This window comes from Odontesthes bonariensis, chromosome 6 (genome assembly GCF_027942865.1).
Source record: "Odontesthes bonariensis isolate fOdoBon6 chromosome 6, fOdoBon6.hap1, whole genome shotgun sequence".
NCBI classification, from domain to species: Eukaryota; Metazoa; Chordata; class Actinopteri; order Atheriniformes; family Atherinopsidae; genus Odontesthes; species Odontesthes bonariensis.
The window spans coordinates 23,610,497-23,637,394 of NC_134511.1; the positions used below are offsets into that span (position 1 = coordinate 23,610,497).

Sequence of the window (26,898 nt, forward strand, 5' to 3'; positions counted from 1 at the left end):
GCAGCACTAGTTACTGGTCTTTCTTTGCTTGATAACTGTACAACGATGCGAATTGCGAGCAAATGCACGCGGTTTAGCTTGCAGAAGGGCAAACAGTTTTTAACCGTTTTTTGTTTGTGTTTTTAAAAAAAATGTCGAATTCAGGTGTACGTCTTGGACTTACCTCATGGTTATGTCCAACGCTGCAGGCCAGGTCACGCTGCAATTTATCACACGTGTGATAATCACACGAGCATGCGTACGACTGCGTACGAAAAACTGAGCTAAGCTCTGCATGCGTGACTTGCACCATTTGTAGTGACGTTATTCTTATAATTTAACCCTACTCCATGGTTTTACTGAAATATTGTTACTTAGAAAAGTGTTAGCCTATAATTTGATTTGGAAATGTGCTGCAAGTTTCTGACGACATCGACAAGATGAAAAGTTTACAATGGGATGTTGGATAAATTCACTGTTTTTAAATTCAGAGAACTCCAAAGAACACAAGTCACACGAAATGATTTATTATGGCACATAGAAACATGTAACCATATCCACGGTGTGTGTATTCGGGGAGGGGAGGGTCTTATTTTATGGCATGTGTCAACACATGAGTATCAAACGCTGCAACAGTGATTATGAAAACGAAGAAGAGTCTAGGATAATAAAATCCTGCGCTTACTGTTTTAGACCCAGACATTTACACAGAAAATAGTGGGATCCGGAGGAACAATGCTGCTGTAACTAAAGAAAGAAAAGTAAGTCACAGACGGTTTATTCATTAATTGTGCGGATGTTACACCCAGAGGGCCACAGGTCATCAACAAATTTGGTGCAGGAGGGATGTTCCCTAACAATGCAGAACAAATCATTTTCTTACTTTCTTACACAGTCGAGTACCTCTAGCACAAAGTGTCTTAACTCTGTTGTCTGGATGTTTAGTAGTTGATATGCAGGTCTGTGTTATTGTCCAACACTGATAAACTGATGATATACACAGTATATTAAAGTAAAAAGCTTTAAAACACATTATTCCTTCATATTAAATGTATCATGCTCTTTAAATAAAAAGCATACAATTTTTATTTGACAGCTCTCTTATTGCCGGGTCCTTGAGAATTACTAAAGTATGATATGAGTAAGGACCAGAATATGCTGTGAAACTGTGCTCTACAAAGAAGTGCATGCAGTCCAGACAGAAAAGGTGATTCATACAAGGAATATATACACTGACACAAGGAAATGATAAGAGAAATGTGCATGATTTGGCCCCTAAATAAGCAAGATGAGTTATGAGTGTCTACAGGAGTCTCTTTCAGCATCAAACACATTTTAGGAAAGAGAATATATCACAGTTATGGACTCAAGCAAAAAAAAAAAATCAAACGTCCCTCAATTGCAAACAAAGAGGAAAGTGGTAAAGGAGGAATAGCAGAGACCTGCAGTGGGTGGAAACAACCTATTTATACAGTTTTCATATTACAGACACACACACTCTTACAGCACACACATAAACCAGGAGAAGACAACCCTGTTGTCTCTAAAACACCTGAATTTCTGCACTTCATTTCTGAAACTATCCTTCACCAGGATTACTCCTTTCAGATACATCTGATGGGTCCGATCATGGTGGCGTACATACCACAAATCAAAAATGTAATTGCACGGACAGGTGCGTCTCACGTTGATTACCGCTATGGATTATGTTGGCAAACAAAATGCAGAGGACCAGCATTACTGCAACGTTGCTCTAACAAAGGAGTGGCAGCTTTTGGTTTCAAATGGCTTTGATGCAAAAAGAAAGACTATAGCTGCCAGGAAACTTAAGTGGGAGACTAAATGTCAGCTTTCATGTTTTTAAGCTGAGAAAAAATTATCGCAACTAGTTATTCATAAGGAGTAATGCCACGGTAGGCAGGTTCCTTAGTCAAGAGAATTTTAAGTTCAAAAAATCTTTTTTCATAATTTGACATATTATGTACTATCAACATGTTTTGGAATATTTAAATATATTTTTCTTGTGAAATGCAAAGAAAAGCCAGCTGAAAATGAATTACACTTTGACACGAAGTCCAGTTTCATTATTGATATACACGAGAGCTGTGTGTGTTTTGTCATTATCTTTTTCAGACATAAGCATGATGCGTCAGCAGCTGAAAGTGCAAATTCAAGTCAAATGAACAAAGTGCAATAAGGGACCATAACGGAAATGTTTTGGTGGATTTGAATCAGCTATCAGTACTCCAGTCCTGCAGTGGGAGTTCAGGAAATGTCATGAAACCACCTTTGCCCCAAATTAGGTCTGACAAGCACGTGAACCAAGATCGCCTGACTGCAGCCAAACAGTCTCCTCTGTCTGAGGAGGAGGGACTGTGGCAGTCAGGTTACACCCGGACTTTAAGGCATTCTGGAGGAGGATTGTCCAGTCTCTGGCTCTGTCAGTTGGCCTTCATTTTCAAGTTAATGTCATGCAAGAAGTCTACATTTATACAACTTTATTACTGCTGTGGCTGTTCAAAGGCCACACCTTGCTTGTCATAAATCTCCTTCAGCAGCAGGAGAGCTGTGTCCTCCGATTCCCTAAATGACAGACAGAAAATTTGATTAGCAATTAAAAACCCATGACAAAGAGAAAAATAAATAAATCAGGAATCTAAAAAGTCTGTTGATATGCTCGACTCACCAGTAACACAGATGTGACTGAATGGCAAACAAGTATTCGTTGAAGCTTTCAATGGGTTTTTCCTGAAGCACAAAGTCAATCCGTCGTCCTCCATTCAACATCCCCACTTTGATCTCAGGTTGCTCTCTCTGCTCTGCTGACACAGAGGACTCTGCCTCTGCAAACACTCCTGCAGGGACAGAAGTCAGCACAGATAGGCTGTATGGGCAGGTAACCAAACAACACCCAGCAGGAACTATCTGTTTGGACTCATCCTATTGGGTAAAACAACAACACATAATCACATGGAGGGAACGAGGAGGGTGGCTGCTGTCTGTAGCAAGCAAGATTCAAAGCAGGTCGAATGCAAACCAGAGCAGTTCACCTTTGCATTGTTGGTGAAGGAAACAAACAATACTATTCTACCGTCTGCTCGTGAGATAAGCTCGTATATGAGTGGTTTAAGAATATACTATGATAAGATAGCAGCTTGTTATCTTTTCATAAAATGTGATGTTTTTCCAGTTCTAGCATGCCAGAACGGGACTAACAGTGAAAGTTTAAAGGATACTTAAATTAAAAGCTACAAGGAATCAAACACACAGCAGGGCGTTGTTTGAATAGGATTTGTATTTCATCAACCATCTATAACCATCCAGCAGAGGCAGAGACGATTTGAAAGGTTTGCGACCCACCGTTCTGAATCAATAAGTGTGGACCTTAGGTTTGACTTAAAAAATAACAAACATCTGACTACCAATTAACGGTGGTGTCAGACTTTAGCTTTGGCCTGATGAATGTTTAAATACTCACGCTGCAAGGCTTATATTGATAATAAGTAATTATAAGTTGGTGGGACAATTCAAAGATGGAAGACAGTTGCTGGTACAAAGCCTGCCTTATTGTCATAACAGTGATCTCATAAGGACGCTAAACCTTGAACTGCCAGACTCTTGAAGGTCTATTTCTGTCAATTTACCTGTGCAAGTACTGGCTTGTAATTTTTTAGTTATTACAAAACTTAATATTGTACAAGTTATAAATTAAAAGATACAAATCCTCTTTAAGGGACAGAGAGCAAAAGTGTATGAGTACGTATAGTGTCTTCTATCTGCTCCATTCCCTTAGAGTGTTTTATACGAACAATGATAACCAAATAATGAAAGACATAGTTAGGTTCAGCACCAGACAGTTTCTCATGTTTCAAAAACAGCTGACATCACTGCATTACTGCTAGTGAGACTTGTTCAGCTCATACAAAAAGAGCCCAAAGCAATGCTCAAGTGTTTTATGATGGTGACAATCAGTGAAGCGTTCAGTGAATGCAGCCAATCAGAACGTACAGCAGGAGAGGGAGGAAGAGCCCCGGGGGTGGTGTCAGTAAATTAAATTATCAGTTGAAATGACTGGATGTTCAGCAGGTGGTGAAACAGTTTGGCATGAGAGGAGGAGCAGACGAGCAGGGAAAGCCTGTGGCAATAATGACACATTATGTAAAGTGTGTTCCTTTGGACCGAGTGTTTTTGCAACAAAGCATTGCAGGATAGCTGACAACTGAAAATGGTGTAACAATATTTCATTTGGCCTCTTTTTAACGAGTGACAGAAACAAGATAGTTTTCCAGATTAAAGTTGGTGCAGAGTTGGAACAAACGGATTGTTCACATGGACTCACAGGCTTTCACAAAATCGGTTTTGGTTTTCAGAGAGAACTATGAGTGTAAATTGGATCATTAAACAACTACCACAGATGTACAATTACAGATAACTACTCATTGTTTATACTTAGTTTCAGTCTAAGCAATATCCTGGCTTACCTTTTCCGTAATGTTTATGAAGGGCCCTGGGCCACTTCAGTATTTTAGTCCAAACATGAGCACTTTTGTCTTCCCTCTTAGCAGCAGTGGTGTGCGCCACTGAGGTTCAAGGTAAAGTGGTAAAGAGTTGAAGAAAGCAGTAGATGGCAAGGGGTAGCAACACGCAGAGAGGGGTGAGAGGGGTGAGAGGAGAGGGGGTTAGACACACTCTGGTGCATGTTCTCTCTCACTGTGTTTCTCATTCACACATACAAACAACCACACACTGCATCCAGAAAATATATATATATTTTTTTTATTTATTTATTTATTTTTTTAAATGGCAACAAAACGTGTTTTCCTACCCTCTGACTCTTGAGGGTTTGTCTCATTTGTAGGTTCTCCTTCCTCCAGTGCAGCAGTAGGTAGTCTGGCAAAGGACATCCAGGCTGTCCGCAGAGATCCCAGCACATTGTTCTTCAGATCCATACTCATTCGGGTCAAGCTGTCTTTAAGTTCTAGAAGAAAAAGAAAAAAGTTGGAACGAACCTTAAACAAAAATTCCTACAACAGTACTGATCAACAAAGTCAAGCAAAGGTCCATACCCAGGTGCATCCTCTTTCGGCCTTTGTGGTGAGGTATTAGCATTGGCTCCAGATCCACCTCTGAAACAATCATTGGCTCTATCCGATAGGCAACAGGATCATACTACACAGGGATTGACAGGATGTGAGAAGAGAAGTTTTACTGCGATACAGCGGAACGAGTTGGTGTGACACAATCTATGAAGCAACAAGTAGTTAAATAAAGTGTAGCGAATATTTTTCCAGCATGAAATGTTGAAACACTCAAAACTCAAATCTGTGTATATTTGAAAGAGAAGCCCTTTTTTTTGGGGGGGGGGGGCAATGTGACTACATTGACATGTAGTCAATACGATGCAATTACTCACCGGATGGTAGATGTTGTAAAAGCTTTTGCAGGTTGGGAAAGAGTAGTTTGGATCGATGTGTTTCAGCCCACGTACAGTCAGGAACATACCAATAGGAGAGCCGAAAGCAAAAAATGTCTGAGGGTAGAATGCTAGCTGTGGGTAATCAATGGATACCTGTGGAGAGAGTTGACTTAAAATTACTTGGAAAAACGAAATTTTTTAAAGTGCGACTTTTATAGTTCTTGGTCTATGAGGACACACAAGAGACATGAACATCCATTAGGACAGATGGAAACTAAATAGTACTGCTTAGTACTGAAGAGATTGGGGAGATGACCCCTCATGCAGAACTGACACATATGTGAGCACAGATACAGAGTGTGGATTTGGTATGTTCAACTCAGTTTTAATCACAACATGACGAAGCCAAGACAATTCTATTGCTTGGAAAAATTCCCAATACAATTCAGGAGCAGCGAAAGTGCTTTGACCAGACTGCATTATATGCGAATGGAAACTCCTGGCAAAGGGAGTTCAAGTACATGAAGGGACAAGATCTGGGAGAAAGATGACACCATGTGAGACACACCTGTCCCTTGGCTATGCCTCCACTGGTCTTTCCAGGCAAGCAGGGGAAGGAGAGAAGCAGGATGGTGACGCGCCAAAGCTTCGTCTCCCAAGCACAAAAAAAAAAAAAAAAAAATTGTGCTGTGTTTGTGTGAACTTGTGTTACCTGCCCGATGCCGACATCGAAGTATTCATAGTCTACAGGGCTGGTGACGGATTGTGCACGGTGGAAATGGGACTGCTGGGACGTTAATCCGGATGAATCCGGGTTACCATCGCTGGTTGCATGAAGTGGAACTTGTGAATCCTGCGACTGATATTCTGCAGCTTTCTATGCAGATTAAGAAAATATCAAATGATGTAAAATTAAATGGAATTATATGTGAAGTTACTAACATTTTAAGACAAAGCCTAAAGGAAAAGAGCATGAATTAAATGAAATAACTTACGTCATTTGAATTTTGAAATGAAAAATACATGTGAAAAATATGCAGCAACTACCAAAATTGTTCAAACATTGAGCAGCATGTTTAGTGAGGTGTTTTGTGTCGTTCTTTATTTAAATCAAGACAAACATTTCTGAAAAATGTTATTCAAACCAAAACCAGAAAACTCCAGAGTGGTTTCGGTTGTGGCTCACCTCTGGAAGCCACTTCCTCTTGATGTAGTTTAAGATCTTCTTCCGGGGTCCAAGTGGAATCCCTAAATCTTTGAGATCACTGTCTTGGCAGAGAGACTAAAAGAAGAAAATGTTTTTTCAATATCTGTACAGTGTTCATAGTCCTTAGGTTCTAACTATCCATTAATCTTTCATGTGTATGTCTATCATGAGTGTGTGCATGGTATACCAGTGATTCCATGTCAAGGTTTTCTCCCTTCAGCATATCCACGTATTGCTGCAGGCCCAGTCGGGTCAGAGTCTGCTCCAATGTGTTGCTGTACAGAGACGGCTCGCCAGAAGGCACCTTAATCACAGGGGATGACAAAATGGGACAATCACTTTCTAAATGTGAAGACACGTGCAATGTTAATGTTTTAAATCGATCTACTAATGTTATCATTTAGTGGCAATGTTATATTGTACCCCCTTTCTTGCTTGAGATCCATTTCTCTGATTGGTCAGCAGGTCAAACAGGATCAGAGAACCTGTAGAACAAGATAAAAAGAAAAGCAGATTAAATTAAGCATTTTCATCTCCTATTTGCCAGTAAACTTGTGAGTTTCTTTGTTGGCGGAACTCTCACCCAGGCTATGGCCCACCACTGAAACTGCCCCATTGAATTCTGCGTGCCTCTGCTTAAAGAGGGTGTGCAGCCTGTTGATCTCTGAGGCCACTGTGTCCACTATGGTCTGGCAGTAGGTGGGGCTGTTGTAGAAAAACAAGTCCAACAATGTGTCGTTGGTGAAATGTCTCAGCCTGCTGATGCTGGGTAAAGTGATCCTCTGGATGTCCCTGAAATGTGGTGGATGGGGAAAAAAAAAGAAAGAAAAATCACACAAGATGTAACATTTCCAGCAGTTAACAGAGAAATAAGCATGTTAACATTTTTTTGCCAACTCCCTAAGTCACATCATACTTACTCATCCACACCAGTGGCGTCTCCATGCAGAGCACTGTGCCAGTTGACTGGGAGGAACTCGACTCGGCCCACCTGGCCATCGTCCTGGGCACGTTTGTAATGGGAGGCCAGGAGGGACAACGAAGCATTCCTGAAGTCATTTACTGTAGACACACCGATCAAAAGGAGCCATAAATACATGCTAATACATATATATATATATATAAAAATACAAACTTACCACACTGTATGATAGATCTGAAGCGCAAATCACATGCAGGGCCAATGCCATGCACCATAAAGACAAGGTGGTCCACCTCTTCTGGTTCACCTGGAAACATGGTAACATAATGAGCTCAGAAGCGCTGACACTGTGTAAATGTTACATTATATTTTTACAATACACAAACGCACAGACCATCGGGTATTTCTACAGAGATGCTCTCTGCTCCCCTCTTCACTGTGCGAGGGCGAGTCTGCTCCGAAGGGGAAGACACCCAGTCATCCTGCAATCCTAGAGGCTGATACTGCATTATGAGCTAAGAGAGGAGAGGTGAACAAAGGCTAATTAGAAAGGAATTGTGCTTGTGCCATGCGATTCAAATGACCCAATACCTTCTGGGCTAACTGTATTTCAGAAATCCCATGGCGTAGCTTTGTAATGTAGAAAGTTTTAACAGCTCACCTTAGGATTGTGTAAGATGACTGTCTCTCCGTTGGGAAAATCCAGTTTCCTCTTCCATTCATCCAAGGTCACTGCTATCATGTAGGCTTCCTGCAAAATTGAAGAAGATGGAAACATGCATACAAATGAAAAAAGTGACTTATTAGCAAAAAGTCAGACTCTAAAGGAAGGAGCAGTGTGGTACGAAAGCTCAGCATCAGTGTGAGAGTACCTCCAGACTTTTGCTGAAGTCCTCAGGGTAAGGCATGAATTTGGTGTCCTTGTCTCCTTTGTAGAACCAGGTACAGCGGCGGACTTCAGTGGGACCTTGCTCCCAATACACAGCGTAACGTTTCCTCTCCTTGACACGTACATCATACCGCTCCCCGTCCACAGCAACCACCACGTCATCCTCCTTATCTCTACCTGCAAACAGACAGAAAAAGAAAAATTCGGAATATTTCCCAAGTAAAAAGTTGCCAAGAAAAGGCAGCACTCTGGTTACCTGACTCCCGCCCTCTGGTATTCGCATACCATCTGGGACGAGCCCACAACCGACATGATTTCAAATGGGGCTATTTTTTCTAAAACTCGTGCATGTGATTGGATGAAGAATCTGTCCGTCATCTTGACTGACACGCCACTTCAGCCACTCCCAATGACTCAACCCGTGACGTAGCGCAGAGCTTACCTGACTCCCGCCCTCTGGAGCATGAATGGGCGGCCATAACACGGCCATAACGCCGCCCATTCATCCAAAGTCCCACCCAGCGATTAATGATTGGCTCTGATTATTTTCTAATAGGACGAAACACATATGACTCCCAGGCTCCTCAGATGGTTGTGTGAGGAAAGGGAACGCCCCCGCGTGTAGTTGGTGAACGCAGCCAGATGACGTGAGTCAGGCTAGCACTCTGGTGCCCTGGAGAAAAATTCACGAAGAACCAAGCAACTCAAAGTATCCGATCTGAAGGTGCTGAAGAAGAATATTGACACCTTTATTTCTTATGGGAATATCCAATGCTACACAGCATTATTCTAAGAAATTACTGAGCGTTTAAGCCTTCATAGCTCCTGGTCAAAAAGTAGTTATTTAAAAATAATTTATTAGTTTAGTAGAAATCACTGCATGAACCCAGCACCTGTGCGGATTCTTCTGTCAACGAACACCATTTGTTTCTCTACGAATGTTCAGTTTACATTCTACCACGAAAAGGAAAAAAAAAAAAAAAACAGAGACCCCGTTTCCTTCTGTCAGCCAAAATCTCATTTAGGACGAATGGAGGTGAAGAGCAAAGTGTTGAATAAAGTTTTCAATTCCATCTGAAAATCCCGAACGCTGCTTCCGCTGTCATGCTTTCTTTCTTTCTAATCCACAGAATAAATCAAATATGACCTGGATGAAAAATTTGCTAACAATTTATTACCAAACCAATAAAAGTAAAGAAATGACAGTGAAATGTATCGTCACGCTTCTATACAACATCGAGTCCTTCTGACCAAAGGCTTTGATTAAAAGCAGCTTCTAAAACCTGAAGGTTTTCAGGAAATCTTCACTTCCAATTAAACCTTTTGTTTCTCAGTCACGAAAAACACTTGAAAAGTTAAGCTTATAGCTTTTATTGTAAAGAACTGACTTTGCTCTTATATTCATCAATGTCTATTTTTCAAATAAAACTGTACGCATGTCTTGACAATGTTTATGTGACACTTGCGTTGCATTGGCTTGAAAGGTAAAAGCTCTGAGTGGGTAAGCACAGCACTTGACCCCCCCCAAACACTTACAATACTGGAGATCTATGGGATTTTAAACCATTAAGGTAGCTTCAAATTAATCATATTGTTAGAGACGAGAGTCTTTGAAAAATAAATTTTAAAAAAACAAGCAGGCTACAAGCATCTGAAATATCTAAAACAAGAATGAGAAAACATTTCACTTTTAAAACTACAACAGCTGTTCTCTTTATTTTCCATCAAATTCATAATGAGCAAATATTTTTCATGAAATGAACATAAAATGATTCATTTTTAAAGGACAAGACCGGTTTTTTGACATTGGGCCCTTGATTTCACATTATAACATGATGTTCTACTCACCCCTGCGTGTTGTTGAACATTTGGAGCTGTTCCGAAGATATTCGCGAGGCGTCTGGCTGCTCTCTTGAGATATTCGGCCATGAAACGGTTTCCTATGGGCAAGCTTATACAGGCACAAACAATGCTGTTTATAATTTATTAATTACTCTACACTAGCACTGATAACGTGGAGGTGCGTCGCTTACTTAAAAAAATCCGGGTTACTAATTTTGAATTTTAGCCGAATGAATAAATAGGCAGCAGGTCTGTGGGCTGTCTGTGGTAGTAGCACCACGAGGACGTCAGTAACACCCACTTTATGACAAAAAAATCAAAATTACAATAACCCGGATTTTTTTAAGTAAGCGACGCACCTCCACGTTATCAGTGCTAGTGTAGAGTAATTAATAAATTATAAACAGCATAGTTTGTGCCTGTATAAGCTTGCCCATAGGAAACCGTTTCATGGCCGAATATCTCAGGAGAGCAGCCAGACGCCTCTCGAATATCTTCGGAACAGCTCCAAATGTTCAACAACAAGCAGGGGTGAGTAGAACATCATGTTATAATGTGAAATCAAGGGCCCAATGTCAAAAAAACGATCTTATCCTTTAATCGTCCCTGACAGCCAACAGTATTTACAATAATCTAAATGTAAAAGCTTACAACGTAAATGTAAAAATAAACATTCTTACCAGTTTGGAAAGCAGTCTCCAGTTTGTCAGAGTCTTCTCTGCTAAAAGGAAGCCAGGATGTGTTGTCGTCAACCCGAAAACAGAAGAACCAGTGAGGCTGAACTTCTCGGTACGGGGCTGGAACCGACTCCGTGTCAAGCATCTCAAAAGAAGATGTGGAAGAAGGAGAGGCCTCATCAAACACAGGCGAAACCTGAGCAAAAATGATCGCAAAATGATCACGATTTGAAGTCAATACCTCCTCTTCAGCATTAGTAAGCATTACTGCTCCGTTACAAAGGAAAAAACAAATGCCTGCTATGTAAAGTTTACTTGTGTTTTCCCCCGTCGTTCTAATCAGCAGTTACATGAATGATTAAACACAGAAGTCTTTGCCCTACTACTAAAATCCTAAAAAGCAAGTTGAGACAATCAAACAAAGCACAGAACAGTTTGAAAACAAAAGATCAGGCCTCCTTTTAGCCAGACACACAAAGCCCTGTTTCATTCTACCCTCCTCTACAAGCTGCGTCTCATCTCTTCTTTCCACAACTGAAACAACTACAGCTTGTAAACAATCTATTTCCACTGATTTTCTGATGTCTGCAAACAATGCAACCAGTAATACGGCGGCTGCTTCTAAGTGTTGTGTAAGAGAGCCTGCCACCGCTTGACACCCCTGTTGCTGCCAAATCAATAATGCCATTTTCAGTGCAATGAGATTACAGCACGTAAACAGACTTATGATAAGACTGGAAAGTAACTTGAATGCGGTTGGAAAATCCTTCCTAAGAAATGCATTTCTTTGCAAATAATGGCCGCCTGTATGTGTAGCGTTTGCCAGGTTTTCAATAATTCGCTAATAGGCGGTAAATTTATTCGTAAGATTTTGTTGATAAATATGCCAAACATGGAGCTAAGAATCAGCTCACCATTTTTATTAAATAATATGTTTATATTAAATAGCCTAAACACTTACTTTGTGCTTTTTCATCTCTTAATGAAAGCGACTGAGAGCAGGATTTAAACAGAGCCACATGGCCATAAAAAAAAGTATTATTCAAGTCAATATTGAGGCTCGCCCGGACTACAATAACCCGACACTTGGAAGTCAACTTTCTGTTACAGTGCAAAAAACTGTGTTTGTATCTTATCCTATTAAGATATGCAGGCACACTGAATACAAGGCCTGTGACGACAATAGTGATGCTCCTTCAATACAGTTCAACCCAGCCCCAGGCATAATGACCTCAGACCTGACCTTCAACAATAATATCAAATCAGTCACCAAATCAGCCTTTTATCAACTTAAGAACATATCCAGAATGAAGGGTTTCATGTCCGAAACAGATCAGGAGAAGCTGATTCATGCTTTCATCTCCAACAGACTTGACTACTGTAACGGTCTTCTGACTGGACTCCCCCAAAAGAGTCTCAAACAGCTGCAGCTCATTCAGAACGCTGCAGCCCGAGTTTTAACCAGAACAAAGAGATCACATCACATCACCCCAGTTCTCAAGTCTTTACATTGGCTCCCGGCCAGATACAAAATAGATTTTAAAGTTCTGCTACCCGTCTACAAATCACGGAATGGTTTAGGTCCAGAATACATGAATGACATGCTAGCTGAGTATAAACCCAGTAGAGCTCTGAGATCTGCTGACTCAGGTCAGATAGTGGAGCCCAGAGTTCAAAATAGACACGGTGAAGCAGCTTTTAGCTGTTATGCTGCTCACAACTGGAACAAACTACCAGCAGAACTGAAATCAGCCCCAACTGTAAGCACTTTTAAATCCAGGTTAAAAACATTTCTCTTTCGGTGTGCGTATGGTTGAGTGTATATTTTTCTTTTTCCCCTCTTCTTCGATTGCTTTTAATTTTTATTGTATTCTATTTTTTATTTATTTTTCTCTTTAAATTGCTTGTTTTTATGCTGCTTTATGCTGTTCTTTTAAATGCCTTGTCTTTATGTAAAGCACATTGAGTTGCCTGTGGTATGAAATGCGCTATATAAATAAAGATGCCTTGCCTTGCCTAATGCATCTATAGTGACAAGAATAACTGCACCAGTTCTCTGCATAGTTTTTGTGACACTGACACAACTATGGGTGAAGGGTATGGGTAAAAAAAAAAACACCAACAACATTAATACCAACACACACCCTCACCTGCTCTTCAGGTGTCTTGCTTGTGGCTGCAGTCTGACTGGGACTGTCAAACAACCCCTGGGTGATGTCGTTTGGGGCAGCCTCAGATAGACCCCCCTTTTCACCCTGACTCGATGACATTAGCCCGACCCCCGGCTCTTACCTGAGGGGTGGAGTGGGGTAGAGAGGCCAGGCAGTCACAGAACCTGTAACAACCAGCACACGACTTTACATTACTGAGGCAACAGGAGGCTGAAAGAGCACCACAATTAAAACACAATGTGTTGTTGTCAGTAACATACAGATTTATGACAAGGTGATGGGACAGAAAGACAAGTCGGATTACACTGACGGACACCCTACCAGCGCTTTAACATTAGCTTTAGTTTTTAGTTCTTACTCTGACTAAAAACTGACAGCTGTCCACTCAGCTACTGGTCAGTAGCGTTTAATTGGAAAATATAAACAGGACCCTGTATAAGTCACATTATTAGAGAATTACAAGCTGTAATGGTGTTCGTGGGGTTGGAAATTAAGGAGACTGGCCTGAACAAAATTATTAACTTTGACGGTTACATTTAATGTCGTTTAGGATATTTTAAAGAACGCAAAAACACAACAAACACAATGTTGAGGCCATGGACTGATGAAGACTATGCTAACTGAGTTACGACAGCTGGACCGGTCACTAGACAAGTTCTTCGTTTTCATATCCACTCAGTTTTTGAGCATCAACTAACTATTAACAGAGTAGTGTTAACTAAAACTCACCGATAACGTCTTGCAGAGGGTTTGTCTGTTTTCCGGCTAGCTTTAGCTAACACGGCTAGCCAAGGACAGCCTTGCTGTCAAGTGATGCGAAGTTAAGGTGTCCTCGGAAACACGATAATTACCAGATGACCGGTCACAAAACACCACTAACAGCAAAATAAAGGCTTATGATGGAAACAATACTTTAGAATAAGTTTTATGAGGAGTTCCAGTTTTACTAAACTGATTTTATGTCATAAGAAACATGAAGAGAGATTCTAGTGACAGTAAAAGCTAGCGTTTACTCTTAATTAACAAACTCTTAAATTTTCTTCAGAGCAGTATTCCACGATAATAAAACACGTAGCTAATAACCCCTTAAATTTAAAATCAACCAAAACACCCCAAATAATTACTAATTAAGTCATAGATCTGAACTCCTTTGATAAAGCTTAAATTTACGAGGAACACGTGTAGGCAACATTACACACCGCATCACTAGGCCCCCGCCCCCAAATAAAATCCTGACGTCACGAATTTGTCATATGAATTTGATTATTGTTATTCTGCAGCAAAATCAAGGAGTGCTCGTTTCATCAAGCTCATCTGATAGCCGCGCACACTCATTTACATTTTACACAATCAATCTGTGTAACTTTCTAATACTTTGTATTGTATTTGTGGTTGATTGTTGTGACTCTCAGTCATGAGGTAATGCAGGTCAAGCAATACCATACGTAACTTTTTCAACACTCTAGTCTGGTGAGTAAACTCTGCAATATCTTCGTTTTTTTGTTTGTTTGTTTGTTTCACTCTTCCATTTCCTGTTATTGTAATTACACCACACAAGTGACCTGTTTAGCCAAACCCTGTTCTGCCTGAAATGTTGCTTAAGTATGTGGTGAATGTGGAATAGGTGTAGACCTCTCAAAAGCAAGGAATAACCACGTCATGCCCAGTCACACCCATTTGTGAAAGCTGAATTAAGTTATGGTTGCATCTCTGCAAACTCTGACTTTAAGGTCATCACTGAAGAGTTGCAACATGGTGGCTGCACCAGTAGAACCTGCTTGACTCTGGTGTAGAGGAAAATTAGTTGTTCAAAGTTAGTTACTCTTTATGTTTTTTTGTTGCCATTTAAACTTGTGTGCACAGGGGCACCAAATGATTGTCCACATTTGTAACATGAAATCCTTAATCGCAAAAGCAGTGGGGTTGGTTGACTGGATTCAAAACACAGCTGAATGCTATGTGCTTAATTCTCATGCCTACTCCAAAGCTTTGGGGGAGGAGTGAAACATGCCTGAGGGAGGAAGAGAGAGTGAATCTACAACACAGACACACCCAGTCCAACAAAGTTTGTGAGGCAGCCTGTGTGGAGCAATAAGAGGGAGTGGCTTTTTTTTTTCTTTTTACATAGTGAGAACAGATAAGCTAAGTTTGCCTGGTAGAGAGAGGCAGGAGTCGTGGTCCTGAACAGTCAGGATTTTACTTACATGCTCCTGGGCTCTCAAACAGTCCAGCTCGACATTTACTCCAGCAGTCTGAAGCAAGACTTTGCAGGGAAGCAACTTAAAGCACAAAGAAGTCAGCGCAGCAAAAACTTCAACACACAGCCATGAAGGACAAAGTAAGGAGAGGAGGAGGAGGAGGAGGAAGGAATCAAGTCAAACCTGGTAAGTAAACTGTACAGTGAGGTTTTTTGTTCTCTTCTTTTTTCGCCTGGTGCCTTCCTTACTGGAGAATGTGGGGAGGGAGGGTGGGAGATTTGGCACTCCATTGCTGCTCTGAACATGGCTGGTGCTGACTTTCTTGCCTCTTGGAGAATCTGCCGTGCATTTTGCAGCTTTTATGGTGCATTACTTCAGGCAGACACAAGACTTGTTGAAAAATATTGTTTCTACTTAATTATAATCCTTACAGAAGCTCAAAGGAGGGATTTTATGTGATGCTTAACACAACTCGGCTTGCTCTTTGAACAGAATTAAAAAAAAAAAAAAAATCCACATCATTATTTTGCACTGCATAATTTCCTGTGCTGTTTTCACACCCTCACTCTCTTTACCTTTCTTCATATCAGCCACTCCCCATCTAGAAAGCAGAATGATTGAATTAAGGTAGAGTATGAGTCTGTTCTTCTCCAGATTAGACCAACCTGAGGTGCTTCCTCATAGAATAAGAATCTGTTGGCACAATGCTATGATAGTCAGGTTGTGTCATTATAATGAACAAATAATATTTTGTGTTATTACTGTATGAGAAATAGTACGTTATATTTGCATGCTAGATTATGGTGCAAACCAGTTTCAGGGCTCAGTGCCAAATAAAACTTTTCTCACTTTTCAAGAGCAATCTATTTATTTATTGTTGTAATAAAGCAGTAGCTTCTGAAGAGAACAAATGATGGCTTAAAGCTTGAAGGGAGGAGGGAAATTCCTCCACCAATCGCTAACAGCCATTTATTGGGTGCTTTCCACTTTTAAAGTAGTCCCAGACCAACAGCAAGAACTGAGGATCTAGTGTAGAATGAACAACCGCCATCAGACAAAAGTGCAAATAAATTGTTGTTGCACCTTTACAAACTACAGCCAAGCTTTAGGTTTTCTTTATCATATAATTTAGCTGTCTCCACATGCCAGTGCTGGGTGTGGTTGTCCCTTCACCCTGAGATGACAGGAGGGCAAATTCAGCAGGTTTAGTCACACTTCAGTTTATGGAACACGCTCAGTCCTGCTTTGCCTCTAGTTCTACAAGTATTTGTAAAATAGTAGCCACACCCCACTTTCCTTTCGTGTCGCTTTTTTTTTTTCTCCTTTTCTTTTTCTTTTTTCATGAATTAACTCTCAAGCGCCTCACCCCCCTGGCAGTTTCACACACACTATTCAGCCCAGATAAGAAATTGGTAGACTGAACACCAAAAACAGATAATTAAATCTGAGCATGACATGTCAGGATTATACAATAATCCTTTTTTAGAATTCCTCTATCAAGGCCTTTTCAGGGTCACTGTGGGCTGAAAACTTTAAAGGAATGCAATGTGGAAAAGGCATGAGAACACCAAAAAATATTTTGTGGTTTGCAGGATTCTTCTCAGTTATTTTGGCTTATCTAATTTCTCCCTCATACAGATGCAATCAACCTGCCTGGTGGAGATGACGCCGTTGGTATTAAGGGAGATGACAACACACCATTCCCTGTGAAGATCCAGGGAGCAGGGGTAGAGCCATTTGAACTACAGGTACAAACCTGACAATGGTAACAGAGACAATGTATAATTTTTTTTTTATCAAATAGGCAGGTTTACAGCAGGACATTTCTTGATGTTTATTTACAGGCTCACGGATTTTGGCTTGTTCAAGATGCATTAATGACTCTGCTTTCAAGGAATGAGGTGCATCCACGCACCAGCCTGTCTCTGTCACTAGCTGGTGCAATTCTGGATCCCCTTGCTGAGCTGCAAACCATCAAGGGCCTGAAAGCAGGGGCCATCATTCGCTTGGTGGAAGGTGGCATTTTGAATTCATAACTGATTGTATAACTGTGTGCCCCAGTTCTGACTTTAGATTCTACTACAGCTGTTGTAACTAGACAGATGTTTTATACTATGGTGCAAGTAGTTTCAAGGCTTAAGATCTCAGTAAGAATAGTTCAATCCACATTTTAATTTTCATCAGACTAACTCACTTCCACACAGGGCACATGTAGGGTTTTTAAACACAATGTAAACAGATGACTTAACTTTTCTTGCAAAAAGCTTTTGTAGTCACAAATGTCTATTGGTGCAGAGATTAAAACTATGCCAACCAAGAAATCAATTTATCTCCCAATAGGTGTTAAATCAGTTAAACAAATATTTCGCAATGCATCATTTACTAACTTGACAATTACAGTTAATATTGTACATATAAACTCTCTCATCCTGTAAGACACTCACTATAAGTGGATAGTATTATCCCGAAGTCTTTGTTTTGAACATTCTGTGTCTACAGACTTGTTAATTTTCACAACTTCATTAGACCTTTCCCACATTACTGTGACTTTCATAAAGAGGCTCAGTCTGAATTTCATGTTAACCAATACATGTCTTTCCAGAGCCTTACACCTCCCACACAGCCAGGCTTCATCTGGCTCGTGCTGTGGAGCTGCTGAGAGCATCTGGACCTCAGGATGCACTGAGAGAAGGACGCTCGCCAAGCATACTGGAGACACTTATACATGCACAAACACCTGGTAAACACCCTAGCTTTGCATCATCACCAGAAGGCAACAAAAGGACACAAAGTAGTATCTAACTCATTGTGAAATCCCTCTCTGTTTGGTGCAGACTCTAGCTTACCAAACGTAAAGAGCCTGAAACGCTCTTTAATCAACGCAAAAGCAGAATCAACCAACCAGGATGGAGCTCCTCCTGAGTACCTCCTACCTGGTTCTTCAGAGAGACCTCTCATGGCCCTACTGCCACACAGCTCTCAACCGGAGGTGTGTTAATACCAAGAATCTGAATGAGCATTGGGCTAGTTTAACCAAACACTCGTGTACTGACACATTGTCTTTATGCTCGCCTCATCAGGCCCCCAGTTACCTGAGGGACCTGTCACTCAGCTGTTGGAACCCACCTCCAGGACACAGAAAGATGCAAGGGGACTTCATGTACATCACGATGTTGACGACGGAGGGGCGACGCTATGATATCACATCCTGTCCTAAAGGTTTCTTTCTCAATAGGTGAAGAAACTCTAGGCAAACTGTTATAAAAACATAAAGCAAAAATAATCTACAGCTGTCTGTTTCTTTCCCCCCTCCTTTGATACATATTTTAAATAAAATATATATATATATATATATGACGACATTAGTTATTGAACTTTAACATGAAGAATTATTCTCCTCTTCCCCTTTGTCATCTACAGGTCTACAGAAGATGTGTTTGATCCTCGTCCTGCACAATCTTCCCCAGTTTGTCACTGTTTCACCGACCTGCTCTGTCACATCAGCCCTGCATTCAAGCAAACCTTTACCACACTAAAAAACAGGTAACATTGTATCCTTGCATAAAGGATATTTTTCCATAATCTCAGCAGAGGGGTGAGATGTAGATGGATTATTCCTATTTCTCTATGTTACTTTAGGCCTCAGCAACCGCCTGTAGAAGCAATGCCCACTCCTTACCACACCCTGAGCTGGCTTGGGCCTCCCTGTACCTCTCGTTCTCATAAAAACACCTTCAGTAGAATGGGGGTGGATGAACAGGCAGCATCACAGGTTATTTACAGCACATCAGTTTGTTACTATTCCTTTGCAGTAGTTTGCTATTGGACATTATATTACTTGGAGCTACATGTGGAATTGTTTATGTGTGTTATATATAGGTTCCAGATTGGAATGAGGAATTACAAGCAGCTAGAGATCTTCCACAGGGAAGTCTGGAGGAGAGGCTGCAGAGAGACAAAGCTCTGCTACAAGTAAGTACTAACAATGGGATGTTGCTTAACTGGGACATCGGGGCATTCACCTTTTCGTCTCTTTTATTTGGACCACAGGTTAATAGTGCATTTGTGAGGGCTGTCATGCAAGGGGCAGAGAATGTTGTTGATGGATTTGTTGAACCAGTAAATGGAAACCCGGAGGACCCAGCTTTCCTATGGAGTGGCCTGTTCATGAGCCAGGGGGCCACAAGTGCTGCTTTTGGTGGTGAAAGGGGTCGCAGGTGGGAGCAGACAACACACACACATACCGAAGCATGACAAGATGGTTGTAAAGCAGTTTGCTCTTAACTGTACACATATGGTCCACAGTAAATACCGTAGTCCCTTATTGCATTGTAGGGTTATTGTCAAAGAGGTTTAGCTCCATTATCAATCATCTTGTGTTTGCAGGGTGGCTCAGAGGCTGGAGCTTAAAGGAGTACAGGCTTACAGTGATTTAGATGGGTTGCAGGGGCTGCACACTCTACCTACAGCCATTGTAGACTACAGAGGAGTGCGCTTATCTGCCCAGGGCCTGGCTCCTGGCTTGCAAGGCCCATCACAGGATCAGGAAGCTACTCCTGCCTCAAGGTACTCCCTTATATCTTATTTTATGACAAGATCAGTGTCCCCCTGAGAAAATGAGCTGTGTTAGACATTTTAGTGTTTTTACTGCTAAAGGCCTCTCTCCTTTCTTTGTTCAGAGGTTTGCTCTACGGGGTGAATGCAGGACCCCAAGAGTCTCCCCATCGCAGACGGCTGCTGGCACTCTTAGCTCACGCAGCCAAATCTCTTTCCCTCCAGAGGCATGTTGTTGTGGCATCCAATGGTCACCAGGTCCCACTGTTCACCTCAGTGGATGCTCAGGGGCTGCTGGGAGCCGATGGAAGGTTTTACTTACTGGATGTGTTCAGAAGCTTCCCAGCTGATGCCAACTTCTGTCCAGAGGTGGAGACACCGAATCAGACAGTCACTGGGGATGAAGAGAGTAGCAAAAGCTGTAAAGAGGATGAGGGGCAGAAGAGTTGTGAGAAAGAAGGCTGGCCAGAGAATTATCACTCTAACTGTGGGCTTCCTAAGAGCTTTCCTCATAGCCTCTGTAGACTGAGACTGGAACTCGTACAAGCTTTCATCCAACACAAGTGAGTTCTACATAAAAGAAAATACTTTAGTTTTTAAAGTTTTCATGGTGTTTGCTGATTGATTGATTTATTTATTATCTTTAGACATTGTCAATTCACTGAGCACGTCAGAGAGAAGTTGGACGAAAACGGAGGTTTTGAAGAATGTGCAACAGCTTGTAAGAAGTGTTTTTGTACATTGATATGAATGGAAATGCAAATTATATTTAATACATACATTCATTCCAGACAAACGTTTCCATCCTTGCAGGTGATTCCCGATCCACTGATGCGGTACGAGCTGCGTGCAAAGAAGTGGGCTCAGTTAGTGATATCATCTTTGAGATGCGCTTTAACCCAAATGTTTTTTCTCCAGGTATACACACTAACTTCCCATTCACATAAAATACACACGCACCCATTCCAGTCTGTTATTAAACCATACACTTTTGCTGCTTTGTGTTTAGGGATATCTTTTCCTCCCGGGGAAAACGCATCAACAAAACTGCAGGAGAGGTTACTGAGGGAAGCTGCAGCTTTCATCATCACACACCAGATACCAGCCTTTGTGAGTGGCTTTTGTGTTAGTATGTTGTCACAGGCATGTTGTATGTTACCATAATTTTGCGTGTCTGTGTCTGCAGGTGCAGTGTTGTTTACACAGCAATGAGGCACCGATGGACGGTGCTTCTTTAAAACAGGCATTACATCAGAGAGGCATCAATCTCCGGTACCTGGGGCATTTGATCAAGGCCATTACCCAGTCAGAGCACAAGGAGCATCTGAGGCATATAATGGTTTGTTTTATGTAAAAACTAACTTTAAAACACCATTTATTATAACTCCTTTATTAACAGTGATTTCTATTTCCTCTCTCTGTTTTCAACAGAGATCAGCGATTGGAGAAATTTTCATCCGCTCAGCAAGGAGAGTGTTCAACGTTTTCCTCCAGGTGCCTATTTTGTTCGCACACCTTACTGTTGGGTGGTGGTAGAGCAGCAGGTGTGGGATCCACGTCCCCTAGAAAGAATAAAGTATATCCCCCTGTCGTGTCTTTGCAGGGTGTGGATGTGCCTTGTCTCTCTGCAGCTGTCAGTCACTTCCTCTGTTGCCTATTGGTTCCCCACTTCATGCCCGCTCAAGTTGGGGAGGAGAGTAAGAAAAAGTCAAGGCGGCGTGGCCGCGGGGCTGGGGTCTCTGAGAACACTCCTTGGAGCATGCTGACAGGAGCTGAGCTGTGGAATCTGGTTTGCCAGGATGCTGCTGAAACATATGACATCTCTGACAGACTCGGGTTAGAACATGCCGTCTTTGCTAGAAGTTCCCTTATGATAGTTATGCAATAGTGCAGTGTTTAACCTTTTTCTTTATCTCTGACAGCTCCGGCCCAAACCACCTGGTGGAACATTATGGCCTTCAGAAGCTCTCCTTGCTCAGAGAGTTCTGTTTAAAAACCGGAGTACAGGTAACAGATACCTGAAACATGGATGTCATGTCTATTAGCCTGTTTGAGTAAAACACCAGGCTAGCACATATGTATATTTGAGTATACAGTTATTACAGAATTAGCTGTCAGATAAAACCACCAAAATTCTGATTCTCTGTCTACATCAGTTGAGACTGAGAGACTACTCCCTTGACAACCTAAATAAAGCTCCCATCAGCCCGGACGACATCCTTCACATCTTCCCTGTAGTCAAGCAGATTCAGATGCCGACTGTGGATGCTTTAAAAGCATATCGTGCTGCACAGAACTCCATTCAAAAGGGTAGGCCAACAAAACAGACTGCAGTGTTTATGCCCATCATATCTTTTTGAACAAATTTGAGTGATTTCATGATTTCAAAATGGTTGTGTATCTCCCAACTGCAGGTCTGCTGGATCAGGCCCACGAGCACCTGAAGGAAGCAGTTTACCTCTTTGGTAGAGTGTGTGATGATCTGCACGCTGAAGCCTGTTTTTGTCACGGCTTGTTGGCCAAGGTGGCCTACCTGCAGGGGAAGACGGCTGAGGTAGACCCATTACTCCACCACCCTTCATACTTTATTAGACAGTTGTACTTAGCAGTGGTGGAAGGTAATAGCTTAACATTAAATTAATTCATAGTACAGTATAGGGACACATTCTAACCCACCTGGGGCTCAGAAAAGAGAGCCGTTATTCACTAGTTGGAAGTTCAGTGGTTTAGTCCTCAGCTTCTACAGTCCACATGCCAAAATATCCTCGGAAAAAATGATGATTATACCTCCGATGCGCTTTGTTTGAAATAAGGTGTTCATGGAATAGATTAATTGGGCTTATACTGGAAAGGGCTTTGATTGGTCAACAAGACAGGTAAAGTGCTTTATTAACCTCTGGAGACCTAAGACCTCTTAAAACTGTCTTCCAACACTTTTTTTTTTTTTTTTTTTATTCAGGTTGATTTAATTTTTATAAAATAAAATAAAACCTTTGCCCTTTATCAAAATTTTTTAAGAATTGAAATAGTGTTTCTTGAATATGTTGATCCAAATTGTGCGTGGCTTCTGGTTTGAAAGATAAAACGATGTAATACGGCCTATGTAAATACAGTACTTTAATCGTAAAATTCAAATGATCTTTAAAAAGAAATCTGCTTGTAATTTATGATGCGTTGTTGTATTACTCTAATCGCACTCTTTATACATTTAGATAGATTAGTTCCAATAAGTTACACCTTAACAACTTTGTAATGCTGCTTACAAGTCAGTGCATCAACAATCAGTGATCTGATTAAATGTCTGCATTTATTTTCGGATAGTCTATTAAGATGGCTTTTTATTTTTTGTCATCACTTTGACTTTCTTTGATGTTTAGGCCCGCAGCATCCAGCTGAAAGCAGTGGTCATCAGCGAGAGGGTGCTTGGCTTTGACCATCCCAACACTATTCAGCAATATGTGAGTGTAGCTACGCATCTAAAATATATTTATGTGTATATATAATGTCCATTTGTCAAAGTGTGATTAATGTTGTGTTATTGTGTTATACATAGGCTCTATTGGGTGTGTATGCTTATGCTGGAGGGGAAACAACCCTTGCTCAAAAGTGTTTCCTCAGAGCTCGTCTGCTGTTGCTAACAGTCCACGGAGAGGACCACCCATACATCGCAACACTGGATGTAGGTCACAGCCAGTTAAATCACGTTCACCGCAAGTTCAGAAAAGAAACCATTCAAAGGACAACAGAAGAAATTCATTCACAATGTTCACTCTTTTCGAAGATCACTGTCCTCCCATTGTCTCCTTGCAGAGCTGTCTCGGCTTGTTGCTGACAGAAGATCAGACAGGACGGTTCCTAAAGAACGCCCTAAGACTGAACACTTCCTTCTTCGGCCCTACAGACCTGCATACTGCTCTCAGGTAAAATGTCATTCATAGCTCATTGAAAGTTTGCATATAAAGTCGATTAGTTTACCTTTTATTTGTCTGTGCAGTCAGCACCTGTTGGCCCAGTGGACATGCAGTAAGGGTGACTACAGAAGTGCTATGACGCATGAAAAAGAGGCCCTCACTGCCTTTACTTCACTGGTTAGTAAATGTGTAACAGAGATTGGGAGAGAATGCAGGGTGGACTGGTTGTGTGTTCAAGTCACCTTTTTATGAGAATTTTTCTCACATAGTTTGGGGAGGATCACCAACAGTCGCGCTGCAGCAAAGAGTTCCTGTCCACCATAACCAAGCAGGCAGTGAAGGTGGAGCGCACTCTCAGACAGGCAGGAGGTGACAGTACCGAGCAAACTGTGGAGGTACACGCACCAACTCAAGTCCATAAGTCCTTATAGAGGAAAAGGAAAATGTGTCTGACTTTGCTGTCGTCTGTGTTTTCAGTGTCTGAGCCCAACATCTGACACAATTCTGGAGCAGTTGGTTCTGGTTACAGGGATCAGGAGGATTACACAGAGGTAAATATTTTCTACAAGATGAAGCCTGACTCCAAAATAACTGTAACATTGCACAGAATAAAAAGTGGGGAAAAAAAACTGATATTTATTATTTAAAGAATGACTTAAACCCATTATTCAACTGAAAATAGCGTATATTAGGTTATGGTATAGGGAAAAGACGGTATATTAAATGTTGAACCTGACAATACTTGTATTTCTATTAATTCTGAATTTAAGCAACACATTTCAGAAAAGTTGGAACAGGAATAAGAAAAACATAATGGAACACGTCACAACTAATTGGGCTAAATGGCAACAAGTCAGTAACATGACCGGATATAAGTTAGCTTCCCAACCAACCGATTTTTATTTTTATTTATTTTTTTATTTATTTAATTTTTTTATTTATTTATTTAATTAAAAAAAATCACAGTATTGGCTCAGGAACAAAACAAGAATATAGAAAACGACACAAACACGATCCAGGGGCACATTTTCTGCTCCTAAGATAGACAGAGGTGAAGGGAAAACCTTGCCTGTGGTCTAAAGAATAAAAATTGTAATCTTTTATTTCGAGTAATGGATGCCTCTGTGCTAACAAGAGAAGGACCATCTGGTTTGTTATCAGTGCAAGGTTGAATCGCTTACATCTGTGATAGCATGGCATAATGAAAACCTCATTATATGTTAAATATATTGATGTTTTGAAGCAACATATTAGGCCATACAGACATATTTTGCTTGGCCTTGCTTATATCAGCAATAAACCACATAAGAACAGTTTGGCGATTCATATTTTCATATGGTGCACCTGCTTATTATTTCTCTTGATTGTACAACCCATAAAAAAAACAAACAAAAGAAATAAGACTCAAAGCATAAATCTAATTTTTCAAGCAGTCAGTGGTGCCTACATTTTCTCTTAAGTTTTTTTTTTTTTTTTCCCTAATCAAGAGATCAAAAACATACTACCTCTTGTTTCTGATACATATGATAAAATTAATATATATATACTACATAATGGAATAACTTAGATAACAACTCTGCATAAATTAGACTGCAAGTATTATTATTTTTTAATTGTATTCGGCATATTTCAATATTCTGTCTCCTGTGAAATCCCAGCCATGACCTCATTGTATTTTCATAGTGACAGATTCCAGGAGTATAAGCAGAAACACCTGGAGCGAAAGGCGGCAGCAGCAAAGGAACTGGGAATCCAACTAACTACTGGGCCCGCCACCTCTGGCTTTGTACGAGAAGGAGAGAAAAGCTTGGAGGAAGAAACAGGATGCGGGAAGGAAGCTGAGGATGGAGGAAACTCGGCAACGGAGAACAACAGCGAGCAGGAGCTGCCAGTGGAAGACACCTCTGCAACAGTCTCAGTTAACGGTCATGGGGTGGAGCCAGCTGGGAAAAGCAAACATGGGGAGGAAACTGATGTAGACAGTGGCAGAGCAGCTTCAGATGCTGGGGTCGAGATGGCAAATGAAAACGATGAGATGAAGTCAGGTTCAGGGGAGGAAAATGGTGAAATAAATGGAGATGTGGACAACAAAGGTAAAAGGAGCTGGGCAGATGTTGTCACTTCAAAACCAACCATAGCCAATGGAAAAGGAAGCAAAGCAGTAAATGGAGTAGATGGTGTAGCTGATAACGGAGCCACTGAAGAGTGAAGAGGTTGCACAAAAGTGGTTGTTGCCTAGTTTTCCAAAGTTACTGCTGTAAGATGGAACTCAATATGTAATGTGATCCAAAGTAGAGAAAGACATAGTTAATAAGGAGAATGAGTATTATTTTATGTTGCAGATGTTCTACTGTCACAGATGTGAGAGGGCAGTACTGCTGAGCCTAAATTTCCCCCACCTGGTGTACATTTGCTCTCTCCTCTTTGACATCAACTTCTTAGGCCTGTTTGTTTTTGTTTTTCACTTCCAGTTAAATATGCACATGAGTGTGGTGTGTGTAAAAGGCATGAATCTTTTTACACTGTCGTTGAAATTTAGATTTCAACAAAACAGCCAATAACTTCCCATTAAGTTTAAACAAAGTCATGTTTCTGTTAAGCGTGGTAGAATACCATGTGATTTAAATGCAGGCTGTGTATGATGTAATCAGTGGTGACATGAGAAAACAACCAAATGGTATTTTAATAGTGGCTTTTTTTTTTTTTTTTTTTTTTTTTCCCCAAACAGACTTCAGAACAGTTTTTACCTGATTTCCATCAGCCTGTTCACATAATTCAAACAGAGGAACAAGTACTTTGGACATTCCATGCAGCTGTAAAGCCCTCCCACATCCTCATTTTGGTTCTGCCCCATCATATTTTCCTTTTTCTACTTCCACTTGCTGTTGGGCTATTCTTGTTCGAGTGGTATTTTCTTATAGGCAACTTTGCCCAGCTGATGTTGTCTTGTGTTGTGTTATGATTAATGAATGGAATCTTGAATTTTAAAGACTCACTGAGTGTAAGATGTTTTAAGTTGAACCTGAAGGGTGTTAACACAGGAAACACCACCACAATGTAACAATAAAGCTGTGCCAAAAAGCCAACTGCTGAAATTCAATAAGAATAAAGAAACTGAAGGGAGTCTTTTTT

General features: G+C 41.0%; 2 protein-coding genes across 5 annotated transcripts; one reads left to right on the top strand and one right to left on the bottom strand.

Annotated features, from left to right (window-relative positions):
- Window positions 1–736: 736 nt before the first annotated feature.
- Window positions 737–13,925, bottom strand: ddhd2 (DDHD domain containing 2). Of its 3 annotated transcripts, none has more exons than XM_075468069.1 (19): window positions 13,833–13,925; window positions 13,083–13,267; window positions 10,936–11,077; window positions 8,397–8,590; window positions 8,186–8,275; window positions 7,919–8,039; window positions 7,742–7,831; window positions 7,523–7,664; window positions 7,186–7,394; window positions 7,026–7,087; window positions 6,790–6,906; window positions 6,582–6,677; window positions 6,108–6,272; window positions 5,964–5,990; window positions 5,393–5,548; window positions 5,046–5,148; window positions 4,805–4,957; window positions 2,666–2,834; window positions 737–2,562 (listed from the first exon to the last, which is right to left on the bottom strand). In XM_075468069.1, the coding sequence occupies exons 2-19, from the start codon at window positions 13,200–13,202 to the stop codon at window positions 2,481–2,483; spliced, it is 2,238 nt and encodes a 745-aa protein (XP_075324184.1). In that variant the 5' UTR covers window positions 13,203–13,267; window positions 13,833–13,925; the 3' UTR covers window positions 737–2,480. The 3 variants fall into 3 exon arrangements, with proteins under 3 accessions (XP_075324184.1, XP_075324182.1, XP_075324183.1); XM_075468067.1 differs by having other exon boundaries at window positions 10,936–11,128; XM_075468068.1 differs by lacking the exon at window positions 5,964–5,990 and having other exon boundaries at window positions 10,936–11,128.
- A 1,288-nt stretch (window positions 13,926–15,213) lies between these two features.
- On the top strand, window positions 15,214–26,889 carry LOC142382334 (clustered mitochondria protein homolog). 2 transcript variants are annotated; one of them, XM_075468070.1, is made up of 28 exons: window positions 15,214–15,487; window positions 16,940–17,049; window positions 17,146–17,317; window positions 17,904–18,041; window positions 18,136–18,290; window positions 18,382–18,536; window positions 18,722–18,844; window positions 18,941–19,073; window positions 19,181–19,273; window positions 19,352–19,518; window positions 19,688–19,867; window positions 19,981–20,418; window positions 20,503–20,576; window positions 20,669–20,773; window positions 20,865–20,965; window positions 21,042–21,194; window positions 21,287–21,349; window positions 21,459–21,691; window positions 21,778–21,862; window positions 22,012–22,165; window positions 22,270–22,409; window positions 23,233–23,313; window positions 23,409–23,534; window positions 23,666–23,775; window positions 23,850–23,943; window positions 24,036–24,161; window positions 24,244–24,317; window positions 25,450–26,889. In XM_075468070.1, exons 1-28 carry the CDS (start codon window positions 15,430–15,432, stop codon window positions 25,973–25,975), a joined length of 4,167 nt encoding a protein of 1,388 aa, XP_075324185.1. In that variant the 5' UTR covers window positions 15,214–15,429; the 3' UTR covers window positions 25,976–26,889. The 2 variants fall into 2 exon arrangements, with proteins under 2 accessions (XP_075324185.1, XP_075324186.1); XM_075468071.1 differs by lacking the exon at window positions 15,214–15,487 and adding an exon at window positions 15,699–15,928.
- Window positions 26,890–26,898: the final 9 nt, after the last annotated feature.